Source organism: Plectropomus leopardus, chromosome 8, assembly GCF_026936395.1.
Source record: "Plectropomus leopardus strain MGB_pleo_1.0 chromosome 8, ASM2693639v1, whole genome shotgun sequence".
Taxonomy (NCBI): domain Eukaryota; kingdom Metazoa; phylum Chordata; class Actinopteri; order Perciformes; family Serranidae; genus Plectropomus; species Plectropomus leopardus.
This window is the reverse complement of record NC_142183.1, coordinates 15,565,612-15,591,400: the sequence shown is the minus strand read 5'-3', so window position 1 is coordinate 15,591,400 and position 25,789 is coordinate 15,565,612. Positions and strand designations below refer to the sequence as shown.

At 39.1% G+C, this 25,789-nt stretch overlaps 1 protein-coding gene and 1 long non-coding RNA gene across 6 annotated transcripts in view; one reads left to right on the top strand and one right to left on the bottom strand.

Annotated features, from left to right (window-relative positions):
• Window positions 1-24,742, top strand: part of inppl1b (inositol polyphosphate phosphatase-like 1b) — a 40,235-nt gene extending 15,493 nt beyond the window's left edge. For 2 of the 5 annotated variants that reach the window (XM_042492979.2, XM_042492978.2), the window contains 27 exons: window positions 1,414-2,569; window positions 4,814-4,877; window positions 7,470-7,608; window positions 8,212-8,332; window positions 9,322-9,462; window positions 9,642-9,729; window positions 9,846-9,923; window positions 10,811-10,948; window positions 11,121-11,235; window positions 11,323-11,423; window positions 11,516-11,618; window positions 11,717-11,913; window positions 13,925-14,042; window positions 14,159-14,255; window positions 14,350-14,488; window positions 14,634-14,733; window positions 15,408-15,496; window positions 17,259-17,340; window positions 17,810-17,899; window positions 18,002-18,115; window positions 18,201-18,289; window positions 18,378-18,465; window positions 19,708-19,860; window positions 20,273-20,354; window positions 21,112-21,904; window positions 22,571-22,686; window positions 23,919-24,742. In XM_042492979.2, coding sequence (XP_042348913.2) covers window positions 2,433-2,569; window positions 4,814-4,877; window positions 7,470-7,608; window positions 8,212-8,332; window positions 9,322-9,462; window positions 9,642-9,729; window positions 9,846-9,923; window positions 10,811-10,948; window positions 11,121-11,235; window positions 11,323-11,423; window positions 11,516-11,618; window positions 11,717-11,913; window positions 13,925-14,042; window positions 14,159-14,255; window positions 14,350-14,488; window positions 14,634-14,733; window positions 15,408-15,496; window positions 17,259-17,340; window positions 17,810-17,899; window positions 18,002-18,115; window positions 18,201-18,289; window positions 18,378-18,465; window positions 19,708-19,860; window positions 20,273-20,354; window positions 21,112-21,904; window positions 22,571-22,686; window positions 23,919-24,012 — 3,666 coding nt within the window. In that variant the 5' untranslated portion in view covers window positions 1,414-2,432 and the 3' untranslated portion in view covers window positions 24,013-24,742. The remainder of the gene's footprint in view (window positions 1-1,413; window positions 2,570-4,813; window positions 4,878-7,469; window positions 7,609-8,211; window positions 8,333-9,321; window positions 9,463-9,641; window positions 9,730-9,845; window positions 9,924-10,810; window positions 10,949-11,120; window positions 11,236-11,322; window positions 11,424-11,515; window positions 11,619-11,716; window positions 11,914-13,924; window positions 14,043-14,158; window positions 14,256-14,349; window positions 14,489-14,633; window positions 14,734-15,407; window positions 15,497-17,258; window positions 17,341-17,809; window positions 17,900-18,001; window positions 18,116-18,200; window positions 18,290-18,377; window positions 18,466-19,707; window positions 19,861-20,272; window positions 20,355-21,111; window positions 21,905-22,570; window positions 22,687-23,918) is intronic. The other 3 variants (XM_088080962.1, XM_088080961.1, XM_042492980.2) reach the window with 2 other exon arrangements.
• LOC148188879 (uncharacterized) lies at window positions 14,530-19,871 on the bottom strand. The gene is made up of 3 exons (XR_015777250.1): window positions 19,739-19,871; window positions 15,378-15,469; window positions 14,530-14,639 (listed from the first exon to the last, which is right to left on the bottom strand). It is a non-coding gene; the product is annotated as an uncharacterized LOC148188879 (long non-coding RNA).
• Window positions 24,743-25,789: the final 1,047 nt, after the last annotated feature.

Below are 25,789 nucleotides of genomic sequence, written 5' to 3'. Positions count from 1 at the left end.
TTAGTGCCACCAGCATGTAAATGTTTTCATTTAACCTGTGAAATATCTTAACTTCTATTTCATGGATTGCAATCAGTCACCACCATTAGGTTGACATTTGTGTTAGAGTCGAATGTCTCAGCAACTATTGGAAGGATTGTCATGAAATTTTGTACACATATTTATGTTCTCCTTTCAATGAATTGTAATGTCTTTTGCAATGCCTTTAATTTTTTATTTAGCACCATTATCAGATCAAAACTAAATAACAAAATATGTGGAAAAAGGTAACACCTGCACACTTACTCTATGCCACACACGTTTATTAAAGACAATGTTTCGATACTCCTTAGATCTTTGTCAGGTCAAAATGTAAAGATCAAAAAAAAAGAAACATCTTGAATAAACTGGAGTAAATGTCGGCGTTACATTTTTTTTTCCTCATATACGCTGTTTTTAATAGCCTCGCACCTCTGTGATGTGCACATAAGTACCCTATTTCAATTTAAAAATATTAATATGTTCAATATTTGGGTTTTATGACTAAATAGCAAAACTGATGAAGTTCCTGTCTGCCTCAGCTTTACTTTGTGTTTCGTGCTAATCAGCAAATGTCAGCAAAATAACACATTAAACTATAAGATGGTAATCGCTGTAACCATCTCTGCCAAACATCAGCATGTTTTTATTGTCATTGTTAGTATGTTAGCATTTCAGTTGTATTCATTAGTTCAAAGTATCGCTGTACAGAGGAAGTGGTATTCTGTATTATGTGCTGCAGAGATATGTCATCAGATTGGGATGGACTTTTGTCTATTTGTTTTATGGGCCCTGCGGTTGGTGGTCGGCACATTTCTGCTGAGTAGTGAGAGGCAGGACAGAAAATATGGGACCAAAAAGCTTCCCACAGAGTTATACGCTCCAGCTAATGGAGAAGGAGGGAAGTAGGAGGGCTGATGTTTTAGGAGGGCAAAAATAAGAAAGTGAGGGATGATCATAACCATATGGAGGCTGCGTTTTTTGCTGAAAGGGAAGGAGTGAGCAAGAGAGGAAGTTCAGGGAGGATGACAAAAAAAGTAAAAGATTGGGACTTGAGAAGGAGAGGCGGAAAGAAAGTAAATACAAAAGAATGAAATGTCTGATGAGAAAGATAATAAAAAACAAGGAAGAAACTGAGGATTAACCGGGAAGCTCACCTGACAGTGGTAAGATGTGTTTTGATTGAAATTTGAGAGCTGGGGGCTGAGAGGAAAAAGAGAGAGAGAGAAAGGAAGTCAGTTTGCTGTTTCACACACTGGTGGTGAAGTTGAGCCCCTCGCAAGAATTCTCCTGGCTATGTCCGCCATCTGGAATGTCGAGTCACTTCCTCTGTCTGCCCTGTGCTCTGACGGGGTTGTCCTCTGCCTCTCGTGCTCCCTCCCTCTGCTCTGACAGCACACCGAGGAACCGCTGGAGACACACGCCAGCGCGGACGGGACTCTACTGACAAGACACACACGCCAGCACACAAACATCCAGCATGAAAGCGAGACCCCCGGAGTAGCCCACATCCTACTCTGACTCTCTAAATGGAATCTGGGCCTGGAAGAAGCAAAGACAACTGCAGTCATCAGCTGAGCTTTTTAGAGGGTGTTTCCTTTCCCTTATATGGCAACAGAGCTGGGAAATCATTTGAATTAGTCTGGTTTCTGTTGCATGCCTGTCTGGTTTTAGTGCTGACTGAGTTCCATCTGGTATGTTTCTGCCTCTGCTGTGTGCGTGCGTGAGTGTGTGGGCTCCATACGTGCGGCTCAATTTGTTTGTTTTGCCATTCTTGGTTCTTCTTTTCCTGTTGTTTGCATGTGGGGTTTTTGTTTTGGGACGGGAGGAGGGCTTGTGTTTGTGGTTAAGCTAGAGGCACCGTCATTGCCTCAGGGGTGGCTGCTTCATTCAGACTGAGCAGCAACTCTTGCTATTTTTCCTCTACCTCCCTCCCTCTGCCTCCCTTGCGCTGCTGTCATGGTCTGTGTTTGTTGGAGCAACACACCCACCTGGGCACAACAACTCACAACCAAAAACTGAAACAGAGTCTCTCTCTACACGCGGATATAATCAGAAAGGTGAGGAGCGGGCTGTTGTCAGAGTGGACTAACCTCACAGTCATCTGGATGTTTCTCCTTTACTCCTCCATTGCAACAGGATGTGTGACCCTGAAGGACCCCACAGGGACCCAGGAAGTGCTAGCTGGTATAGACAAAGTGATGGGTTGTCTTTCTGACACTTTGGTCATGAAGAAAAGGATCATGGGAAAGTTCTGAACACTAAAGGACCACTCAACACACTCTGGCGCTGACAGTCCGCCGGCGTGATGCCATCCGAGCAAGTCTGACAGCTGAACGTTACATTTGTGTGAAGGCAAGTTCGTCACCTCATGTGGATTATTTTTACGAACATATCTCGTAACATTGATTGCCATGGCTACGGCAGCATGGTATCATCGTGACATCAGCCGTGTGCACGCAGAGGACTTGCTGGCACGGGCAGGGAGGGATGGCAGCTACCTAGTGAGAGACAGCGAGTCTGTGCCAGGAGCCTATGCATTGTGCCTGCTGTGAGTACACACACACACACACACACACACACACACACACATTTATGACAGCCATCTTATCTTACTGATCATAATCAAACATAATGTCCTGTTAAAGGCACTTATAAGATGTTATTATCATCTTAGACAGTATGGTCTGAACTGGCACCTGTGAGCTTGAAAAGTAAATGTTTTCAGAAATGTAAAGCTCTCTGTCATTGATGCTGTGTAGATCCTAACTTAAAGGAGCAGTGTGTAAGATTTAGATATATTTAGTGGCCTCTAGCAAAGAAAATTTTGGATTTCATCCAGCTGAAACTTCTCCCGCTTAGAATTCTGTGAGCATTCATCAATCAGGGGTTTCTTACCAGGAGCCAAATTATCCATAGAGGTCTCTACCTCTTCAAAACAAATAGACCAGCTGATTATAACTGGTCAAAAAGCTGAATAAAGCAGTTTAACATTACAAATCAGTGTTTCTTCTACAGTGTTCAGCACGCTGCAGATGGGATGCTACCCCAGCGCCTGCTATATACGCTCACCTTTTTTTCTTTTATATTAATGTTTACTCACTTTATTTCGATTGCAGACGTTCAGGAGATTTTTACCAGGAGCCAAATTATCTGCAGAGGTTTTCTCCTCTCCAAAACAAATAGACCCATTGATTTATAAATAAAGCAGTTTTACATAACAAATCAGTGTTTCTCTGATACTGTTTGGCATGTCAGAGACCAGCTGCTGGCCTAGCACCTGCTAATAAGTGCACACCTGTTTTCTTTGATAACTTATGATCCAGATGTTTCAAGGGTTTTTACTGTGATGTGAATCGTCCGCAGAGGTCTCTTCCTCTTTAAAAAAAAAATAAAAATTTATCACAATTTGTCGGCACTGTTCCATAAAAACTTTGCCTGTGTTCTCACATTTTTGTTTTTAGGCATTGTTTTGAACTGTTTTTAATTGCTGTTTTTTATTTTTTTATTGTGGCGGGGCTTCTTATTATGGTGGCTGATGCTAAAAAACAAAAGCCCAATTTTCCTATCTAGAGCCGGTGTTTGATTTGTCCGTTTTGGGCTATTGTAGAAACATGGTGACGCAACACAATGATCTCGATGATGATGGACAAAGACCCACTCCCCATGTTGATACTAACGTAACAGAAACACAATGATTTGTTTTATCAGGTGATTATACTTTGAAGAAAACATACCTATCATACTATATTCCATTTCTTCTAATTGTCCCCTTTAAATCCTACACACTGGACCTTTGAAAGAAAAAGAAAATGTAGGGATTGTGACTCTCTGCACTCACCAGAAGTCATTTTTATAGAAGTTTTTCACTGTTGCTTTATATGTCTAATTTTAGGTGCTCCACCCCCTTCAAAATACTTAATGAATGATTCACTCAGGATGTCTTGAAGTAGTAAAAGCTGCCCTGTTTGAGAAGAAACACTTCTACTTGATGTAAAATCCATCCCTTTGAAACTTTTAGATTTCGGTGTACAGGACTGGAAACTATTCATAAAATTTCTGCAGAATGTCCCCCATCTGCAAATTGATTCAGCAGCTTCTCTCCCCCCGTCATATCCATCACTTTCACCATCATCTGCCAGCAAAGAACGCCTCAGAGTGCTGCGTACAGACCAGCCTCCACACACACAGACTCCAGACTAGTCCCACTGTCCTGTCCGTACACAGTCCCCCTCAGCCAGTCAAGCCCTGGCTCAGGACTCCCTCTTTCCCCTCTTACCCCTGTTTCTTCCCTGGGGCCCCTGGAAGAGGGCGGGAGCTCCAGCGACCGCACTACGCTGACTGCTCATCAGCCTGAGCCAGATACATTCCTGAAAGCTGAGCCGGGCCGCTCGCAGTGCTCCCTCTTTCCTTTCGTTCTTTTCTCAATATGTCATTCCCTTTTTTAGTTTCTTAAATATCCCCACACATTTGATGCATTCATTCTGCTGTCCCCTTTGTTCAGGTAATAAACAGTAGCTGACTGACTCTACGTGCTGCCTGAAACAGCTGTGAAACTGACTGATGGAGATGATGATCTAAGTGTCTCTCACGAGTTGTGTAACCAAAACAAGCCACGTCATTAGTGATCTGTAAAACAACTGGCGCCTCATTAAGAAAGTTACAGTGTCTTAAACTACAGTTAGACATCTGGTCCGTATTTAAACAATAACATTTCCCTTTGAATGTTTGCTCAGAAGCGTGTTGTAGTAATTTGCTATGGCATTAATGACAGAGCTATTTTTGCTTTTTACAGGTTCCAACGTCACGTTCACACCTATCGTATTCTTCCTGATGCAGACGGCCTTCTAGCAGTTCAGGTGAGTGTTCATTCGCAACGAATCCTCTGCTTGACGAGAAGTAGAAAAACAATAGCTGTCTCGGCACAAACTGTACACAGAGAGAGACACAGCCAGTCAGATGGAGTTAGAGGGATCAAACAATGGTTTGTTATTGCCTGTTGTAACGGGAACAGGAACATGTTTGTGCTTCCTCTCTGTGCAGGCTCTGTTGCAGTGGAGCTGTTTGAATGGCATCTCTGCCATGTGGCTGCATGCTTGCAGCACAGAGGAGAAATTGTTTTTATGTCTCAGAGATTCCTACTCAACCCACACACTGGGTCACTGACCAATGGGAGTTCTTATTTGTTATGTGTATGTACGGGGGTGTTTGTATTAGACATAATGAGCGAGCTGGATGTGGCACAGTTTAAGCCGGCGATGGTATGTGTCTGTTTTTGATACTCTGAGCAGGGGGCCATCTAGTCAGCAAATGACCTAATTATTCAATGATAAAAAAACACACTGAAAACACAAAGTTTGCAACCACACACACACACGCGGGCACACACACACACACACACACACACACACACACACACACACACACACACACACACACACACACACACACGATGGGTGAGAGAAAGTGAGAGAGTGAGAGAAATAAACAGTTTCAGGGCCCAAACCACAAATCATCTGCGGCTTTTTTAACTATGTCTGCATATTAAAGTCCAATAACGAGTTTAATAATGATTGTCTGCCAGTCGTTTTTAAGCCGCTGACTTGGAAAAAATCCTCTGCTTTCAAATGGAGACCTTAAACTCTTGTTGCTATTTCAGTTGTGTTTCCACTGCCATCAGTATAAACCTCCAGTACGTATTTTCCCCTCACTGGATTTGCTCCACTAACTCACAAGTAGCATGCTTGGCTTTTTGTTTTTCCAAGACAGCCATGGAGATATTTTGGGGCCCATTTTGTCTCTCACTGTCTCTTACTCCTTGTCATTTCTTTTTAATTGCTTTTCAAGAGATCCTTGTGGTACCAAAAAATACTATTTGAAGAGTTGCTGGTACAACGAAGCCAAAAAAACGGTTGCTTTCACCGCAAAATGAAAACAAAAATTTCTGAAAAGAGGGCACAGGAAAAGAACTTGCTGGGTATTGTGGTCTAATGTGAACCCATTTGATTTTGTCCATGTGACTGGCAGCGCTGTGAGTTTATATGCACAGCACCTGTGCTTATTTAATCTTAATTTCTGCCTGTGCTGCTTTTAGTGTCACTAAAGCGTAACTGTGCAGGCCTTTATTGGAAAGTTTAAGAGCAGGCTTGTGGCTTAAATGTGTGAACATAGGTGTGTAAAGTCATTTTACCATGTTGTTTTGGGAGACTTTTTAGACTGACTGGGAATGTTGAACCACAGTGTAACATGACAGCAGGAAGTCGCTGTCAGTGATGTCACCTCTCCTGTTTGGTGTAGGGCAGAGCTTTCTAAACCCCCTGGGATGCTTTTATCACAGATGATCATCTGCATGTGACTTTTTCTGTCACGCAAATACATACTTCTCTTTTTTTTTTTACCAAGCAAGATTTAGAAGAGTTAGAATCAGGCTGTTATTTCACTTTGTGTTGAGTGTAATGCATACAGTACAAGCTTTAGATATTCAGTTGTAGCATCATTTGGTGATGTTTTATTATATAAAAAAGTATGAGAACTAATGACAGGTTGCAAAAAATGGCATTAAGGGAGGCCTTGACACTCTGAAGTCACCAAAGCTTTACAGTGGGTTGTGAGGCCTTCTTGATTGAAGTTAAATCTCATAAGATTAGGACACGTGAAGAACATTCACATAGCCTTCCTTCTTTGCTAAACAGCCTCATCCTGCATTAGAGAGGTTAAAATAACGGCAAATAAAGTCTTTTCAGTATGTGTGATAATTTAATGCAAACAAACAAACAAAAAAAAAAAACAACGGACAGAGAATCGTATAAAAAAGGCCATTAAAATATCAGGAAAACTCATTTCTGTTGCAATATTAAAAGGAAAAAAAGCTCCTCAAAATTCATTCAAATTGCTAATTTTTTACAAACTTCCCTGCAGTTATGGCTTTCACATTTTCGGTAATTTGTGAAGTTATCAGTTGCAGATAAGTTGCTGAGGGGTCGTCAGTTTGCTTGACGATAGAAAAGGGCTCCATTCGAGAAAAAGGTTGGGGGACCACTGCTGTAGACCATCACACCATGTTTATATTTTTGCTTTGTAGTACACAAAGAAATTTATTAAAAGCAAAGAGCTAATTGAATTTAACTGCTCTACATATATCAACAAAAAAAATTCTGCACGCTTTGTCGGTGAGTTGTGTAGATTATGTCTCGTGTCATCTACATTGCATCTGTTTATGGTCTCTCTGGTTTTTCCAGTTTATGTTTAAAGCAATGACAAACTGTCAGCAAGTATACATGTTCATGTGATTTATATAGTACATAAACTTATTGACCTCTGACGTGTGTGTGTGTGTGTGTGTGTGTGTGTGTGTGTGTGTGTGTGTGTGTGTGTGTGTGTGTGTGTGTGTGTGTGTGTGTGTGTGTGTGTGTGTGTGTGTGTGTGTGTGCGCGCGTGTGTATTTGTCACAGACAACACAGGGGGTGCAGGTCAACTGTTTCCGCACACTGGAGGACCTGGTGTTGGGGTACCAGCATCCTCACAAGGGCCTCGTCACTCCTCTGCTTTACGCTGTTCCCCGTGACACGGACACTGGGGATGAAAGCTCAGGTGGGCCCACAGGCTGTTATAACAAATCACCCAACTGTTGAATACATGTACAAATACACTGTATCATGCATTTGTGCATACATAATAAATACTTGCAAAAGCTATTTGCACCCAGGTGTCTTGGCACTCATAGTCAATAATGACATTTACCTGGGTGTATCTTCCTGGGCATCCTAGCAATGGGGAATATTCAGCTATTCTGCAAACATTTATGTACATAGTGTTTATTCTGCAGCTTTATTGATGCTAAAAACTTAAAATAGTCAACTAGGTTGAATAATAATAAGCCAACATTAACTCAAACCCCGTTCTCCTTTGTGAAAGTCCTGTGCTTGACCCCTTCATCAACCATGACTTACTTCCTCCATGGACTCTGTTGCTCTTTATACTATGTCAGCTGACTTTCTGGCAGTATATTTGTGAGTTTGTGGGATCCATAGTAACACCTTGCAGGGATGGGTGTATATAGCTGAATAGCTGCAGTGTGACTTTTTTCACCTGGGTTCAAAAAGACTCTGTAAAATAATACATACACATGGGAAAAACTCCCCTTTCAGGACTGGAATATTAATTGCTAATTATTAATGTCTAATGCATGTACAGATGATGAGAAGCCGCCTCCAGCTCCAGCCTCTGCCAACACAGTGCCTTTCACAGGACCACCTGCAAAGCCAGCCCCTCATGCCCTGTTCCTGGATAAGCTGCAGGAGCTGAACACATCCAGGTACGATTATCAAGCTTAACTGCAAAACAGTTATCAATTGCTAAAAGATGTTGCTTATGCAGTGTTTATCTAGGCTGTACATAGACCCATTATGCGCATTTTCAAGGTCATACTTGTATTTCAGGTTTCTACTTGAACATGTTTACGTAATTTAATTTACAAAAAAACCCACTTTATTCTGTGTTCAGCCTCTATCTTAAAAGTTTTATTTTTAGTGCCTTTCTCTTTAAGTCCCCCTGCTGAAAAAGCCTAGTCTGCTCAGATTGGTCAATGTTTCGGGGTTTCCCATATTTCAACCAAAATCTCACAACAGCACATATTCTAGCAGAAATATAATCAGAAATCATAGAGAAATGAACAACATCAGAAACCAAGACTACACATTTCATGTAGTAAACACTTGTAGTAGCAAGTGCATAATAATAATAATAATAATATTAATGAGAGTAAAAGCAGAAGACCGTATAAAAATACCAGTCACGAGCTGACATCAGCTTGTCTTCAAAGTAGACATAATATTGGAAACAGAGTATTCAGAGCGGTCTGAAGCCTAAAGATTTCGCTCAAAGGGAATTATTTTACATATGTTTTACCTTATTATTTAAAACTCTGGCCACATTTAATATCTGACAGTGCAACATTATATATACGACAGAAAAATAAATAGAAATAAATTCGAGAGCTGCTTATCTTGTGTGACATTATAAAATCCATTTATAGCTGTGACTCTATTAACTGGAGGTGATTTTGCGTGTTATGTTACTGTTTTCACATAGTTTTCTCATTTAAATAAGCAGCTGTTGGTAATCAAGCATAGAGAAAGCAACATGTGAGACACACTTTTGAATATTTGGTGGCCTATAAATAATCAGTGTTAATGCAGAATGTGGTTTTGTGCTCACAGATAAAATGTTAAATTTAAGCAGCGGTAATATTCGGAGAGCAGAAATGGTTTGAACTTTTTCTTGTCTTTTTTATCTGGTTTACAGCACTGCAGGTGAGGTGATCAGCCTACTCAATGACTACCTCTTCAGTGAGCTGCCTCTCGACATTGAGAATGTGCACAAAGGGGCAACAACTCTATGCCACCTCAAGCGCACTCTGGGTACTGCGTGCCAAGGCTTAAACAGGTTAGCATACCAGCAGCACTTTGCAAATGTTCAGCGCAAATGTGTACTACTACGATGGAGTACTGATAATTCAGCGCACTTATATTGTTAACTAAATGTGTGAGGTGGATGCTCTGCACTAAAATGTATTTTAACATTTTGTTTGTTAAACAATAATTGTGGATTCATCTCATCTACAGTGAGATCGACTTGACTCTCTCAAGTCTGGAAACTCTGGCCAAGGTGTTCGATCATCCCAGCTGCACTTTAACACAAACCAAAGCACAGGTACGATACAGTAACTCAGTGTAGTCTTTAAACTGGTAACTCAGTACTGTAGGGATTAAGCTGCATTCTTATACATCAACTCATTGTGCCTTTTGTCTTGTATTTTTGGAAACAAGGGCCCAGAGATGGAGATAGACAGCATTTTGTGTAAGATCTCAGCTTTGGTCAGCCTCCTTTCTTCACTGGAGAAAAAGGTATGTTTATGTAACTATGCAAAGGTACCGAATTAGGTCTTTTTTGACTTTACTGATGAGGTTACACTGATGCTCAGAGGGGAAATTAAAAAATACAAAATAAGGGTAGAAGTTAAAAATATGACCCACAGCAAGGTTAGTATACAAAAAACTGAAAATAGGTGTGACTAGACTTAAGAAAAAAAAAAAAAATTAAAACTCAATGAAACAAAATTTTGTACTTCAAAAATAATTAAAATGAATTAATAAATACTCAGGAAATGTCTTTAATTTTTAATCTTTTAATTTGTCAACACAACAAGCATGAGGAGATATTGGTGCATGTTTACTGAGACGTTGATGTCTACATGACTGTGCATCAGCTGCTTTCATGAAGCGTTGTGTTTGTGTTGTAAAACCATTTTGAACTTCTTTTATCTTGCCCTGAGAAATACCAACATATTAAAAAACTAAAATTTGTACTGAATCTAATAAAAACTAAACAACACTATATATATATTAACAATAAAGCTTCAACTGAAATGAGAAAAACCACTCTACTAATGAAGCAAATCTAATCTGAATTGACAACAAAAATTAAAATAAAATGAAAATAAAAACAAATTCAAAATACAAGAACGATTGAAGACAAAGTTACAAGGCAAAATGACAGGTTAGGAGGTAAAGAGGCAAATGTGTGATTAAAAGCCGTGAGTCAGCAATAATGTTAAATTAATAGCGAACACCACAAAAATATATACTGTATATTGTGATAACTATTGCTCACAGTGTTGTAAAATTCTGTAGCAGGAGTGATGAGGCTTTCAAAAATGACAAAAACAAATCAGTCTTGTTTGTGATCGACAACATTGGTGAGATTTGACACTGCAAGTTCTCTGCACTTAAAGGTACTGAAAGCATTACAAGACGCAGTGACCAATCACAATCTGGCAGTGCAGCCTAACCCGCCCCCTCCTGAACCAACACCCACCAACGTAACACCTGTCAAGAACCATGCCAGACAGCTGCCAGTGCACTCCTTTCAGGTAAAGAAAGAAGTTACAGCTAAAGAAGTTACATTTTATGACATGTAATAAGTCAGATCTTACTGTTGCTATGTAAGCATATTAACAGCTGTTTTTTTTTTTGTGTGTGTGTGTGTGTGTGTGTGTGTGTGTGTGTGTGTGTGTGTGTGTGTGTGTGTGTGTGTGTGTGCAGGTGAAGATGGTGAGGTATGGCAGACAGACAGTTTCTGTGGATGTGGACACAGGAGTGCTGCTCTTTGACAGAAAGGCCAGTTCATTTGGTATAGAGAGGGTCTCACACGACAGAAGTAAGAGAATAATGACCTTTAACATTTCTCTTGCTTTAAGATCTGTTGTAAAATTGCCTGCTGTCATGTTTTTTTTTTGTGTATCAGTCCTTCAGATTGTCAAGTTCCAGAGCAGTCCGGCAAAAGTACGCATGGTGGTCGACAGCTACCACAACACACCACGGGAGATGACGTTTGAGAGTGTGCGGGTGAGGAAAGATAAATACCTCTATTGTTATTATTAATTGGAATTTGCTGTCTCATCACCAGTATTTCACTGAGTGGCTGTCATCTCTTTCAGAAACGTGATGCCTTCTGCCAACTTCTGCAGCTGATGAAAACCAGACACTCTCAGCTGAGTGAACCTGACGTGATCTCTGTGTTTGTTGGCACCTGGAACATGGGTAACCATGACTGTGACGATGGTGTGAGATTAGAGGGAGAAAGAATTTATTATTATTACTTATTGTGTTGGGTTTTTTTTTTTTTTTTTTTTACACAGGTGGCTCCCCTCCTCCTCGCAGTCTGCAGTCGTGGGTGACCTGCTGCGGTTTGGGACAGACCCCTGATGACTCGACCTCGCTGCTCCCTCATGACATCTATGCTTTGGGGACTCAGGAAAACCCTCAGGGGGAGAAAGAATGGACAGAACATATCAAAGCAACGCTTCGCAGCTACACGCACATCGACTTCAAACAAGTAAGTCTCCTTTTTTCCACATTTTTTTTCAAGTGGTGACTCTTAATGTCTAGTTAGGGTGCGTTATCCATAAAGCTGCCATATTTTCACAGATGAAAGATTCTCAGTTTACATGCCCAGTATAGTAAAAGCGAGACTCCACTTATATTTATAGCAGGGCTACTACAGTATCAGTCAAAACAGTTGCATTAAGCCTTTTTTGGCTCCAGTGGGAGTTGCATGAAGTCTGATATATTGCCTCAAGTGATTTCACCCTCTGATCTTGAGTTTTTTTACATTTTGTGAATCCTCCAATGTTTTAGGAGAGCAATGCTACATTTTTAATAGAGCCAGTAGAGCTGGGTCTAGTAAGGTTTACTGATAGAACACATTTTACATTTAATTTGAAAACAAAATACATTGCATTGGAGGGAAAAAAAACAAACAGCTCTTGTTGTACTGCAGTAATTAACAATTTTGCTGACTTCTTATTTCTATTGTTTTTATGTGGATTTTCACATTTTTAACGAAGTGCAAATAAACATAAATTTTAAAAAAGTAACTTTTTACATAAAAACAAAGATGGGAAAAATATAAGAATAAAATATTACATATTTTAAACAAATAGAAAGATTCAATAAATATAATAATGGCTAAGACAGGTTTCTAGTAATATTGTAGTGCCAGCATTTCCAAGCAAAATATTTAGTAATGCATTGCCCTATTGTGGTAGTAGCACAATAGGCACAGAAGTCAATCTTTGTTATAGATATGAAATATATTTTCCACTTTTTTTCCCAATATGTTTGTCAGACCTGTCAGTACTTGTATGAGACATCTGCTCATAAGAGGCTACTTTACAGACTTCAATAAACAAGCTCCAAAAGGACTAACATTTTTGATAAATGCTACTGATTTTAATAATTTCTTTGTGAATAATGAACATATTAATAACACATGGATAAAATGTTAACAGAAAATCCCAGAGTGAAGCCTAACAAAGATTATCTAAATTGATCTTATATACTGTATATCTCAAAATTAAGATGCATATTGGTAAAACAACAAATGCAGCACCTCTCATGATGGAAGAACATGTTTTCAAAACATACCCACCAAATACTACTCACAGAAATCTCAAAATCAAAATTCACCCAGCTGTCTAAACAGATTTGCAATCTTGCAAAAGAAATAACCTTCACATGATCCAGTACGACATGATCTAATGCTACTGTTCTTTATTTTTATATGAAATGATAATTTAAAAAAATAATACCTCTGGACAGATAGAAAAAAAGACTGACGAGAGAAAGAGTCATAAGTGGTTCACTATGGTTTCATGACGAAACAAAAAAATGGTAAAACTTTAGGTTTACATTTTAGAACAATGTATGACATTATTTGCATAACCTGTGCAACGAGTTGAATGTAAAAGGACATTTTAACAGACGACTAAACATAAACTGATTATAAAGTTTTAAGTCTTTTCTGAAATGGTGGGGTCACCCTGACATTTTATTCTTACAAAGCTTGTATTCTTTTTATTTATGTAAATCAGTGCTTCATGCATTTTATAACATTGTCAAGAAAAGACAAACACATTCTTCTGCATTTCAAAGCACGTCCCCTCAAGTGAAACCTTGAAATACATTTGGTAGACAGCATTCATTAAGTGTGGAGGAACACAGGCACATAGAAATAAAAAAAAAAAGGTTAAACACACATTTTTCACTTGGAAGCAAAATGTTTCAGCAGTGTCTGTGAGAGTTTCTTATGCTTTGTCATTGGTGTTCTTGTGGGAATATATCTGAAAATATCATCTCAGTAACAGATTAATTTTGATGTATTGATTTGTTTTGGAGAACTGGTCTGTTTTGCAAAATGAACATGTGTTTCAGTGGCTGCGTGAACTGAAATGGAGTCTGTCTTTATAGATATGGTCAGATAAACTGAGATGATCTATAATTACGTGTTCTTTGCTGGTTGGAAACTGTTCTTGTCATCTACTGTAATGTGGATCTTTGTCCTGTAGGTGGCAGTACAGTCCCTCTGGAACATGAGGCTGGCTGTGTTTGTAAAGCCGGAGCATGAGAGTCGCATCAGCCATGTGAACACAGCCAGTGTGAAGACCGGCCTGGGGAACACTTTGGGTAGGCTGTCCTGCGTGACTTCACCATCACAAACACAGAAAATGTATAGCATCGTGGCTGCCAGCCAGTGTGTGATAAGCTAGAATAAAATGGTTTGAGTGTTTCTGTTGTTTTAGGAAACAAGGGAGCTGTAGGGGTCTCTTTCCTCTTCAATGGGACATCTTTTGGGTTTGTTAACTGCCACCTGACCTCTGGAAGTGAGAAAGTCCTCAGGTACATTGTGTGTGCAGTGTATGCGCCTCTGTTTCATTTCTATGCAGTATTTAAAAATGTAAAAACTGTCTCGTGTAATGTGCATCATGTTCAGGAGGAACCAGAACTTTGTGGACATCCTCCGACTGCTCTCTCTGGGCGACAAACAGCTCGGTGCCTTCGACATCAGCCTGCGCTTCACCCATCTCTTCTGGTGTGGAGACCTCAACTACAGACTCGACTTGGACGTACAGGTCAGACCGACTGTATTTATTTCTTTCATTGTTATTTTTTAACATTGATTGAAGATGGGTTAATGTTAAATGTGACATAATAGTGAGTTAAAAAAGTACCCAGATATAAATGTTCCTGCTTCTCTCTGGTCCCCACTGACTCCAGGACATCCTGAAACATGTATCAAAGAGGGAGTTTGAGGAGCTCATGTGTGCAGACCAGCTGACCCGAGAGAGACACAAGAGGAAGTCCTTTCTCAATTTCAGTGAGTTTCAGTTTGATATTGGCCTTTATTTAAATCAATCAATAAAAAAAATGACATTAGACAGTAATGGTATAAACACTTCAAAGCTGCTTTACAGGTAGAAAATGTATGAAAAATAGATAAATAGATTTAAAATAAAAAAAAGACCCTTTGAAACCTGAATCAATATCACTTTTCCGGTGCTGCGTTCAGATGCCTTCACAAGTACTTTAACCTTCAAAATCTGAGCAAACTGGTTTGCTTTCTTTTGAAAACATGGGGAAAAAGGCAATGAACAAGTTGGCAGGAAAATGTTCCACAAACTGCAAGAAATTTGAAGCTTCGGAAGATTTTTTTTTTTTAAAGGATAGGAAAAAAACGACCCCCCCAAAAAATATTTATAATTATCAGAATTATGCATCCAGAATTATTTAATCTAATTATTATATTATTATAAGTCATTTTCCTTATTCTTAAACTTTATTCTTAAAGTTTTTCCCCACTAATTTTTAGGTATTTTGTACCCCTTTATTTTCTTTTCGCTAATTTTTGGGTCATTTCTACTTAAATTGCACACTGCCCCTTTCCCATGTTTCCAAAAGAAATCAAGCCAGTTTGCTCAGGTTTCAAAGGGTTAATTTGGACTTGGCTTTACCTTTGCTTACCTTCTTCTTTCTCCGTTTATTGTGGTTAAGAGGAGGAGAAGATTGCCTTTCCACCCACCTATCGGTATGAACGAGGCTCCAGAGACTGTTACCTGTGGCAAAAGTACAAGACTTCAGGAGTGAGTCATGTCTTATTTCACAGAAGCACCTCAGTAAAACAGAACGATGTGTACATCGACAATTCTTTAAGGGGCAGGGTGAAGGATGCGTGCCCACAATAAAAACAATATCTGCACCTCTGAGTCGCTGCCCCAAAAGGTTTTGACACATACAAGCAATACTTCAAATATTACCAGTCCTTCAGGACTTCAGATATATAATATTAGCGGCATGGCTCTAGGGATGGCAGTGTCGGTCTGTCCACCACTGTGCTCTAGACTGAAATATATCAGCAACTATTGGATGGATTACCATGATACTTTTTTTTAATTAACATTTTATGGTTCCTAAATAATGGGCAGTGATATACATACACATTTCCTCTTGATTTGTTATTATTTTGTTAGCAACCATTGATATATTGGATTCACCAATGTTTTTTTTTTAATAATTTGTTTACAAGTGGTAAGCACTTCTCTTACCAAGATAAGAGAAAAACATGTTTTTTTCACACATTGAAACACAAATTGTTGTCCAGTACAAGGAAATATAAGTTAAATTAGAGGATTATTTTAGGTTCATTTAACAGTACATCAATTTCACTACTGCTTAAAGGAATACTTCACCTAAAAATTGACCATTTTTAAATCAGTTTATCATGCCGTGTTACACTGAATGTATTAAGAAAACTTTGTTTTTCCTGTATGCCTCTAGATTGAATGGTGAACATGCTGACGTGTTGGTTGATCGGTGGCCACGTCTAACAACCGCAAAAATAAATCAATTAAATATTTAGTTCAGTTTACACACTCTCACATAACGTGTGCAGTATAATCCAAATTTCATTTATCTAGTCATATGTTCAGTATTTACCAAACATGCATTTTCATTAAAAAAAAACCCCCAAAATTTAATATTGGAGTCTAACTTTGCAGAGCACAAAGATAAGTTTCTGTTTTAGTTTGGTTTTAAATGCTATGGTTTTTAGTAAAAATGCATGTGTTTGGTAAGTACCAAGCATCATCTGGATAAATGAGATTTTGATAATAGTGCACAAATTCTGGTAAATTTAGCAAATAAATGTTTTGATGTAGTTCTGCTGTTTTTGCAGATTGTGATCCCCAGTCAATTAATAAATCAGTGTTTTTGCTATTCTCCTTGGATGCAAGGAAAAGAAAGTTTTTGTTCACAAATTCAAGGTAACACAACATGACAACTAACGAATATAATGACCCATTTTGTGGGTGAAGTATTCTTTTAAGAGAAGATCAATTGATTCAAATTTGTATTTCTATGATGAAATGCTTCCTTTTGGAGCCACTCAGTATTTCATTAATTGCTGTGTTAATGTCTTAATTATGAAGGCACCGGTTTGTCTTATTTGTGTCTAAATCATTTTTTGAATGACACTGTTGTCAAGCTTTCAGCCTGTCTGTATTTTAGACTCTGATGCTAAATACAGTATGCAATATGTACCAGCAAAGCACTACTACAAAGAAAAGACCCTATAGAGACGGTCTAAATATACAGTTTACTCACTTCTTAAGATATTCATACATGTAGGTTAATCCTGTTTAAGGAGTCCCTAGGGACAGAGAACGTACAGCAGCTGCCACTAACACTAAAAATAGGAGGGTAAGAGTTAACTCGGTCTAAAAAAGGAGCGTGTGGCATAACAGGAATGAAGGCATCCTGCACTGCATACCTTTTGTATAATTGGCAACGTAACCTGTTGACCAACAAACATACATTGTCGATTTATGTCTGGATCTATTTCTGTAGGTGCGAGTCAATGTTCCCTCATGGTGTGACAGGATTCTGTGGAAGTCCTACCCAGAGACTCACATCATCTGCACTGCATACGGTAAGATCTGGAGGTTTAAAAATGTTTATATAATTCAAAAACAGTTAAATAAAAAAAGGGCATAAACAAAACATGTAAGAGCAGCACACAAAGGTCAGTGCTTTAGTCTTGACATAAGCCAGAGGTTTTGATGCAGCATTCTAAATTTAGATAACTGTGGCCTTTTTTTTTTCTTCATTTATGCCACTGTAAAATGAGAGCACCCGCAAAACGAATAACGGTCGACCCCTACATCCTGGTCTGTGGTCCACAAAGAAACAGAGTCATTTCCTCTCATTCTGCCCGAGCTTTTGTTTCTGACGAACCTCACAAAACTGTCAAAACAAAAGAAATATGGGGTAGTAGAAAAACGACTTTTTGACTCCTAAATCACTCTTTTTGTCACATATTGTGAAATATCTGCATCACAGTGCTGCACAGTGACATTTATAATATGATAATAAAGTAAGATGGATTTGTCTGTTTCCAGGTTGCACAGATGACATCTTCACAAGTGATCACTCACCTGTTTTTGCCACGTACCAAGTTGGAGTGACATCACAGTTCAGCGCCAAAGCAGGTGATGTCATTGTTATGTCCCTACTGGACACAAACAGATGGGACGTGACTGAATCCCTTCATTAAGTGAACGGTATTGTTAAAATGTTTTTCTCTCGCACAGATTCAAATTCCGGCATGGAGAGGGCCTGGATAGAGCTGGAGGGCGTCGAGGCCATTGTGAAGACGGCGAGCAAGGCAAAGTTCTTCATTGAATTTCATTCATCCTGCCTTGAAGGTATGATGTCGCAGCAACAAGACATTTTATATAAAGCCGTTATGCAACATGGCGGCAAAAGATTAATTCATGTTTTTCTTTGCAGAGACACGACGCTCGACTGAGAATGACTCACAGAGCTGTGATGTTCCTGGGTTTCTCAAACTGGGCTGGTCCTTTAAACAACTGCCAAAGGTTAGAGGCTCAATTGAAAATGGCTGAAAATATGGTTTGGTTATTAAGTCAAATTCTTAACTTGCATGTTGTTTTTTGTCCGTCACAGCTTCTTCCAATCATGTCGGACATGGAGTATCTTCAGGATCAGCACCTTCTGCTGTCTGTCAAGTCATGTGACGGGTTTGAGTCATACGGTTGGTCACACGGCAAATTCATTTTGTCTGAGTAACTACTTCATATATAATATTTTAGGTTGCCTAATGAGGGCCCTTAAAATCACAATTCATCCAAGAACATGAAATTCATTTTTTTTCTTCTTCTTTTTTTGTTTTTTACCCTTGTTACAAGTGCTATCGACACAGTTTCCGCAGATCCTTAAAAAGTCTTAAAAGGCCCTGAATTCATGAATCTAAAAGTAAGGCCTTTTTAGGTATTAAATGTCTTAAATCAATCTTTCAAAAATTCTTAAAAATGCTACTGGGAAATGGGATGATTTTTTTCCTGATGTTGCATTGTAAAATTTTTAAATAATTGGTAACATCTATATTTAAAAAACAATTTACAGAATGCCTCTCACATAAACGTCACGAAAATATGGTTAGCGGAACCAGCAATATTAATGTATAGTTTCAAGCCGAGACGCTTGGAGCAGCAACTATAAAAAGTTAGATTTCTACCATATGAAATTACCTGGATCTTCAACATTGTGGGGCCCCCGAGGGCAAGCGTACTAGAAATTTATGAGTGGCTTACTTCAGGTTTAGCCCACCACTAACTTGAATGGGATGAAAATGATTTAATAATGCAGTTCTTCCTTATAAATGTTATTGGAGTGAATGGATCAAATTCTGATGGTAAAACAAGTTTCATTTCGTGGGGGCAAGTCTTTCACAATTTAAGTCTTTTTGGGCTGTGTGGCGTGTGACCCAGAGGTTTATATATATATTTCTTTTTTGGTTAATGTAAAATTGGTCCTGAATTTCATTCTGAGTGGCATTAAAAAATTGTGTTAAAAAAAATTCAACTCTAACTTGCCTGCAACTTTATCAACACATCAAAAAAACTGAATTATGTTTTGATACAATTTAAAGATTTCATCTTAAGCTCCCAATTTTTTATTTTTTTATGAAAAACATCTCTTTGGAAATGATCTGTGGGCAGTGTCATTGACAACTTTTTTCTACCGAGATACAATTTTTTTTCATCTCTACAAATACTCACAGTAAAGTTTATGGATTATTGTATTTTTAGACACTGAATTGTGAATGTTAGACATTTTCTTTGAAGGGCAATGCGATTAAATTTCAATGTAGTTGAACTGCAGTCAGTGTCAAGGTCAATGGAAATCATGCTGAAACTATCTGGATGGAAAGGTTGGACACTTTTTCTCAGGGTGAAATGTCTTATTGATACAGTGAATAATCTTTTTTTCAAAGGTGAATGCTGTGTGGCTCTGCGCTCACTCACCGGTGCGTCGGAGCAGTTTGAGACATTTTTGAGTCACCGAGGCGAAGAGATGGGCTCCATAAGAGGACGGGTGAGGGTCCATGTGCCCAAAGACAGACGAGGAACGCGGGAGAAGACCTATGGTGGGTCAGCGGGAACTTGTCCTCTCCTACCCTCTGCCTCGCTTGCACTATCACTTCCCACTAAACTTTCATCTTCACTGTCACTGCATTCTTTGACTCTTCTGTGAGTCTCACATTGCTTCCTCTATTTGGTTCCTAAATGATCCCTGCCTTGGCTTTACACTTGCTGGTATCTATCGACCGCTTCCTCTTTTGGCTCCTGAATGACTGACCCTGACCAGATGCATCCTGAGACACTGAAACAGGACAGATGAGTATTATGTCACCAGGTCAGGCACTATGACAACACACGCAAACACCACGATGCTGTGTGACTGCAAACTGGCAAGGCCTTTGGCCTACACGCAACACACAGACTTTGAGGAAGTGTTGCCCATTATGAAATGCATTTCTTCTGATTTGACTTTTTCAGAGTGTTTCTATTTTGAGAAAGATGATAAAGGTCCTGGGAGAGGACACATGTCTCCTGCACCTACACGAATCCAAATAAACAGGTGAGGACTTTTTAACATTTCTGAGCAGCAGAGAGATCCCGGCTCTCAAAGAAAGGTTGTGATGTTAAATTCGCAAAAATATCTTTCTTTTTGAACGAACCTTAAAGAGAAACGAGCTGACTTGATTTCGTAAGCGGGTCTGGATCCAGAATCCTGCTTCTGTATTCTGCATGCACAGCTGTGCATAAGAGCCAACTTAACTTTTGAGAGCTGCAGACACTCGTTCAGCACAACTCTCAATCAGCCCGCACGCCCTGAACCCAAGAACGGGTCATGCATGAACACACACCTATGAAGTAAAAAGACAAGGTCTTCCCCAAACTTCAGCAATATTACTGACAAGTCAAATATATCCTCTTTTTTTATGATCAATACTTTGTTTTGGAGGTTTACAAATCCTTTTTGAGACTGTAAGCACATTTCCAAAGTGCTTTATTTGGAAACAAGAAAAACCGGTATGAACTGTGATACAGTGGATATTATCTATATTAAAAACTTATCTATATTATACTAAAAAACTATGAATTATTTTTAATGTTATGACTCGAGTGCTGTTGAGTATTTTGAGGTCTTATAGGCCTTTAAAGGGGACCTTTAATGTTTTTTCTTATTTTCTGATGTGTATATAATGTCACAATGTCGGATGTTCACATGGCCAAAGTTTCAAATAATGAGGCAAAATGTTAAAGTAATCCACATGAGCAAAAACCTCAGGCTGCAGACCATCCTGAATGCTCTGTTTCTGTTTCTGTTTCAGGTCCTTGGCAGCTCCTCCCAAACTAACTCCAAGCAGCTACACCAATCCTGCCTACTTCATCTTTGAAGGTGTGTCAGTGGCACGCAGGGTGGAGGAGGCTCTCCCTCAGCAAAGGGATCCTCAGGTCATCTGGTCTGGAAATGAGGCCTTGCAGCTCCCTAAAATCTCTGGACGTCAGGGCTTCGACAGAAGACCCTGTCGCAGGTCAGACTTTACAGAGATTGAAATCCCAGCCGTCCTTCCCCACTACACTCCAACCAACGACCTTCATACACCCCAAACCAACTCCTCCTATCAGCTTTTCCCGGCCAAAAACCCATCTCCCATACCTCCACCTTCAAGTAAAGCTGTGTCACAGTACCAGGAACAGACATCACAACCCAGAGACAAATACCAAAAAAATATTGTTCAAGACTCCATACTGCCCGAGAAGAACCTGAGGAACTTGTATATGAATCACTCAGCAATCATCAGGGAAAAAAACAGAAGGGATCAACATCAGCTTCTCCCAGAAAGAACAAAACCTATCCGGGCAACAAAAGTGCCGTCAGCTTTCTCCTACATGCCCTCTCACCTGCCACACTCTCAGGCTTCTGTTCCCTGGATGCTGGATCAGCAGCCCCCGGGACCTACAGGAGACCACTCCCTCACTGCTTTGCAAATGGCCAAGTCCCTCAGCGAAGTGGACTTCTTCCCCACAGAGCACAGAGGCCCGTCCATACCCAACCAGAGGCCAAGTTATAGAAACGGCCCCTCCATGCATGGAGACAGAGGCTACAGCTGGGAGAAAGAGGTAGGACACAAACACACCTTTAAAAAGACATTACTACTGATTCTCTTCAGAAAGCAGAATCAGAAATACAAGATTGATCCCCGGGGGCAAATTGTGGCTCATTACAGTCGCTTAGATGCCAGCATAAAGAATGATCGCAAGTAGAAATAATTACCAGCACAAGTATATAAAAATAGAAAGTAGAAATACAGTAAGGGTTAACAATTAACACTGTATGTAAACATTTAAATATATAACAAAAAGCATATATAGTATGCTGATCATATAAGTGTGTAAAAAATATAAATGTAAGAAATACAGTAATAGACAATTAGCACTAATATGTAAATATTTAAATTATAATATGGATACTAAGTGTACTAAGTGTGTAAAACAAAAATTGTGCCTTATGCCGCAATGCAGTGTATAAAACTAGTATGTAGGTTAAAAATAAATATAAATATGTGTGCAAAACTACAATGAACATCAACATATGCATAAAAAAGAATAACAATAGGAATATATATAATGTATAACATGTTTAACATGGCCTACATTCAAGAGTTGGAAGAATATTGCACATTTGAGTAATTGCAATGAGAATTGCTGTAGTTGAAATATTTCACCAAATATTGCAGTTAAGACAGTGATGTCATAGATAATGCTGCCTGCTTTTTCTCAATGCAGGTGTCTGTCCTTCAAGGTGCACCTGAGACAGTTCGGGAGCTTCTCAGCACTCTGGGTCTTCAGAAATACACGCTGGGACTCAGCCTTAACGGCTGGGATGATCTGGATTACTTCAGGTAAAATGATTTTGGATTTTGGATAACTCCATGCTGAAGTAGGCTCATTATTTCATTGACAGGCAAATTATGGAATTACCGTTACTGCACAGATACAGATGGTGTTTTTACAGTTTCAAGAGCCAGAAAATCTGAGTTTGTACAAAGGTGAGGGAGACGAGGTGGAACTGAATTTGGATATGCAAGAAGTAATCACCACGGCAAAAGCGCACAACTTTGAAGAAGTGGCAGGAAAAGCTACTGAAAAATGAACAAAACAACTTTGTATTTAAAATAAATGTTTGCAGGTGTCAATCACTTTAATAGAGTTTGAGTTTCTTTGACTTCTTTAGTGAGAAACTTTGTTGTGCTAAGACATTACCAAAGCATCTGAAGGGAGAATAGATTGTTTTTTGCTTTAATGTGTCATTATGAAGTACATGTTGATTGCACAATCTATGTTTAGACTGGTTCCAAATAAGTCTTGTTTTCAATATGCAACTCTGTCTTCTACCGGGTACAATTTCCCAAGAAAATTAAGGCGCGATTTAAGGCACAAAGGAAATGCCTAGACCATTTTGCAACCAAAATAGGAAGCGGATAGTTCTTTGTTTTCCTTTCCTTGTTGGAAGTAACTGTGGAAACTTAAATCTGCAAATGCAAAAGAACCCTGGAAAGCACTACGGGGGACAAAAGTTGAAAAGCTGTCTTTCTAGAAAATACAAATTTTTGCATGCAACAAAAATGATTTTTTTCTTTGTTTCACATGTGCAACATCTGTCTTTTTAAAAACTTTACTTTACTTTTTAAAGTTCCCACTTTAATGCAATTTCTGTTTGCAGTGTAAGTTGTAATGTAGAAACCATCACCTCCAAAACCCAGTGTTATTTTCCACCACATGGCTTGGTCTCTACTTCAATCTGTGATGCTTTCACTAAATTTAAATACTGGAAGGCATAAACCAAAATCAAAAATGGAAATTTGATGAGTAACCAACCTATAATAATTAATACATATTTTATTTAAATCTTTTTGTCACCCAGATATAACTGTTTTTAGAGATATCCTAAGTGTTCATGAGACAGTTGCAATAATTAGTTATAGCCTGATCATATTACGAAGATGCGTATAACAGGGGCACTAATGCAAAAATAAATCCAGTCTTGGTGTGTTAGTAGTAAAGTAAAAATCACTACGAATTACTATTGAATTTCCGGTCAGGTTTGAGTCAGTGTCCTTTCTTCTCTCTACAGCGGTATTACTGAGGAGGATCTACGTGCTGCAGGAGTTACAAACCCTTCACACCGACGCAGGATCCTTGAGAACCTGCCCAGGAACTGGAACTGACGTACAGAGATAAGAAACATCGCTGGCGTGCAGCCTTGCAGTCCGCTCAATGAGAACTGGAATAACTGTTAGAAACGAGATCTGAGGGGTGGAAAGACTGATCGGATATCAATCACATCAGCTGGACTTTACCACAGCCCTGCCATCTTTTCATTTACTCGATCAATACTGTAACAATAGTTTGTCTGTGTCAACACAGCAAAGGGAGCAAAATGCAGGAAATACTCGTTGCAAATGCTGCTTTATTCATCTATCCATCTTGATAATGAAAGCGGAGGGAATATGAATGGAAAACCTTGATGTGTATCTCCAGTAACTGACACATGTACAAATATTGATTATGGGATCAAGGTCTCATTGATTTTGTTTTAAATGAATTTTAGATGACTATAAAAATATAGTCCTTCAATTTCCAGTGTTCACTCAAGGCTAGCGTTTACCGTACACCTTCATCCCTTCTACTGTGTGCTTTCCATTACTCTGCTATTATTGAGCCTGGATCTGAGCGTGTAAAAGCCCTCTATTAAACCTATGGAGCATAAAATTCATAGCTGTACATATCTACTGGAACATCGTCTGTAAAGTTGGTACAGAAGGACCTGCCATATTTCATTTTGTTTACTGTCTCATACTGTTGCTATCATGTCACTTAATCAGTACCAATGTCCACTGTCCATGTTTTATGCAACCTTTTATGAAGTAAAGTGCATAAAGCAACTCTTGACCATCACTAAGCAATCACAAGTGTTATTTCATGCTATCGAGCAGTGGTGGAAATCACTTCTTCAAATCGGTTCCATTTCAGTGCTCAAATCACCATTGCACTAATCCTGCATGCATGTTGTTTAATCTCACCTTGAACGGACGTGTATTCTGCTTAATGGTCTAATACTGTGATGCATATAGACTGCAAGAGAGGAGAGTTTGTAAAACTTGAGTTACAATAATATTTTACTAAAAAAAATTTGCCACAATACTTTGCAAATCCACCAATCCAAGATGATGCTTCTCTTTAAAGGGTAATTTTTTTTCAACATGGACATTATTTTCCAGTTTATTATTTATTTATTTATTTTATTATTTTCAAGTTTTTTCGTATGTGTCTGATTTGAACATCCGTTTTGTTAAAACCGGTCCAGTATTGAAAGAGAGAGCTGCAGCTGCGCAACAAGTGACAATGTAACTAGTTGAGGCAATTGTGTACGTCACTGTACATCCTTTAAAAGTGGCTATTTTGCCACTGACAGGTTCAGATTGTTCTTAAAAATGTCAAAAGTTTCTTTTCATCTTGAGAGAGAGAGAGAGAGAGAGAGAGAGAGAGAAAAGGCAGCTGAGGGGGAATCAGCTGCTGCGAGGTCACAGCTCTGAAGACTAGTTGTGTAACCTTGAGAGATTTCAGAGCAGAATTTAAACCCCTTTCCCACCAAAATTAGCATGTGCATGGGGATTTTTCAAACACTGGTAAACCTGCTTAATATAAGCGACTGACTCTGTTCCCACTGCCAGTGAATACACTGCACAAGTCTGCCTTTCTGTCAGCTTGTGTGTGTGTTGTCTTGTTGGTGTGTCCTTGCGACATCAAGGACAGGCAGAAGAACAGGTAAACAGTAGACAGCAGCAGGAACAGAGGTCTTTAAAAACTCATCAGTGGTTTCTTTTCTTTATACATTTCTAACTTATTCCGTTTCCCTTTCAAAGTCAGTGCAGATGTGTTTGGATCGGTGTTTTAGCGCTGTTTAGGAGGACATGGGTGGTTATTAGTGACAGTGCTTCATCA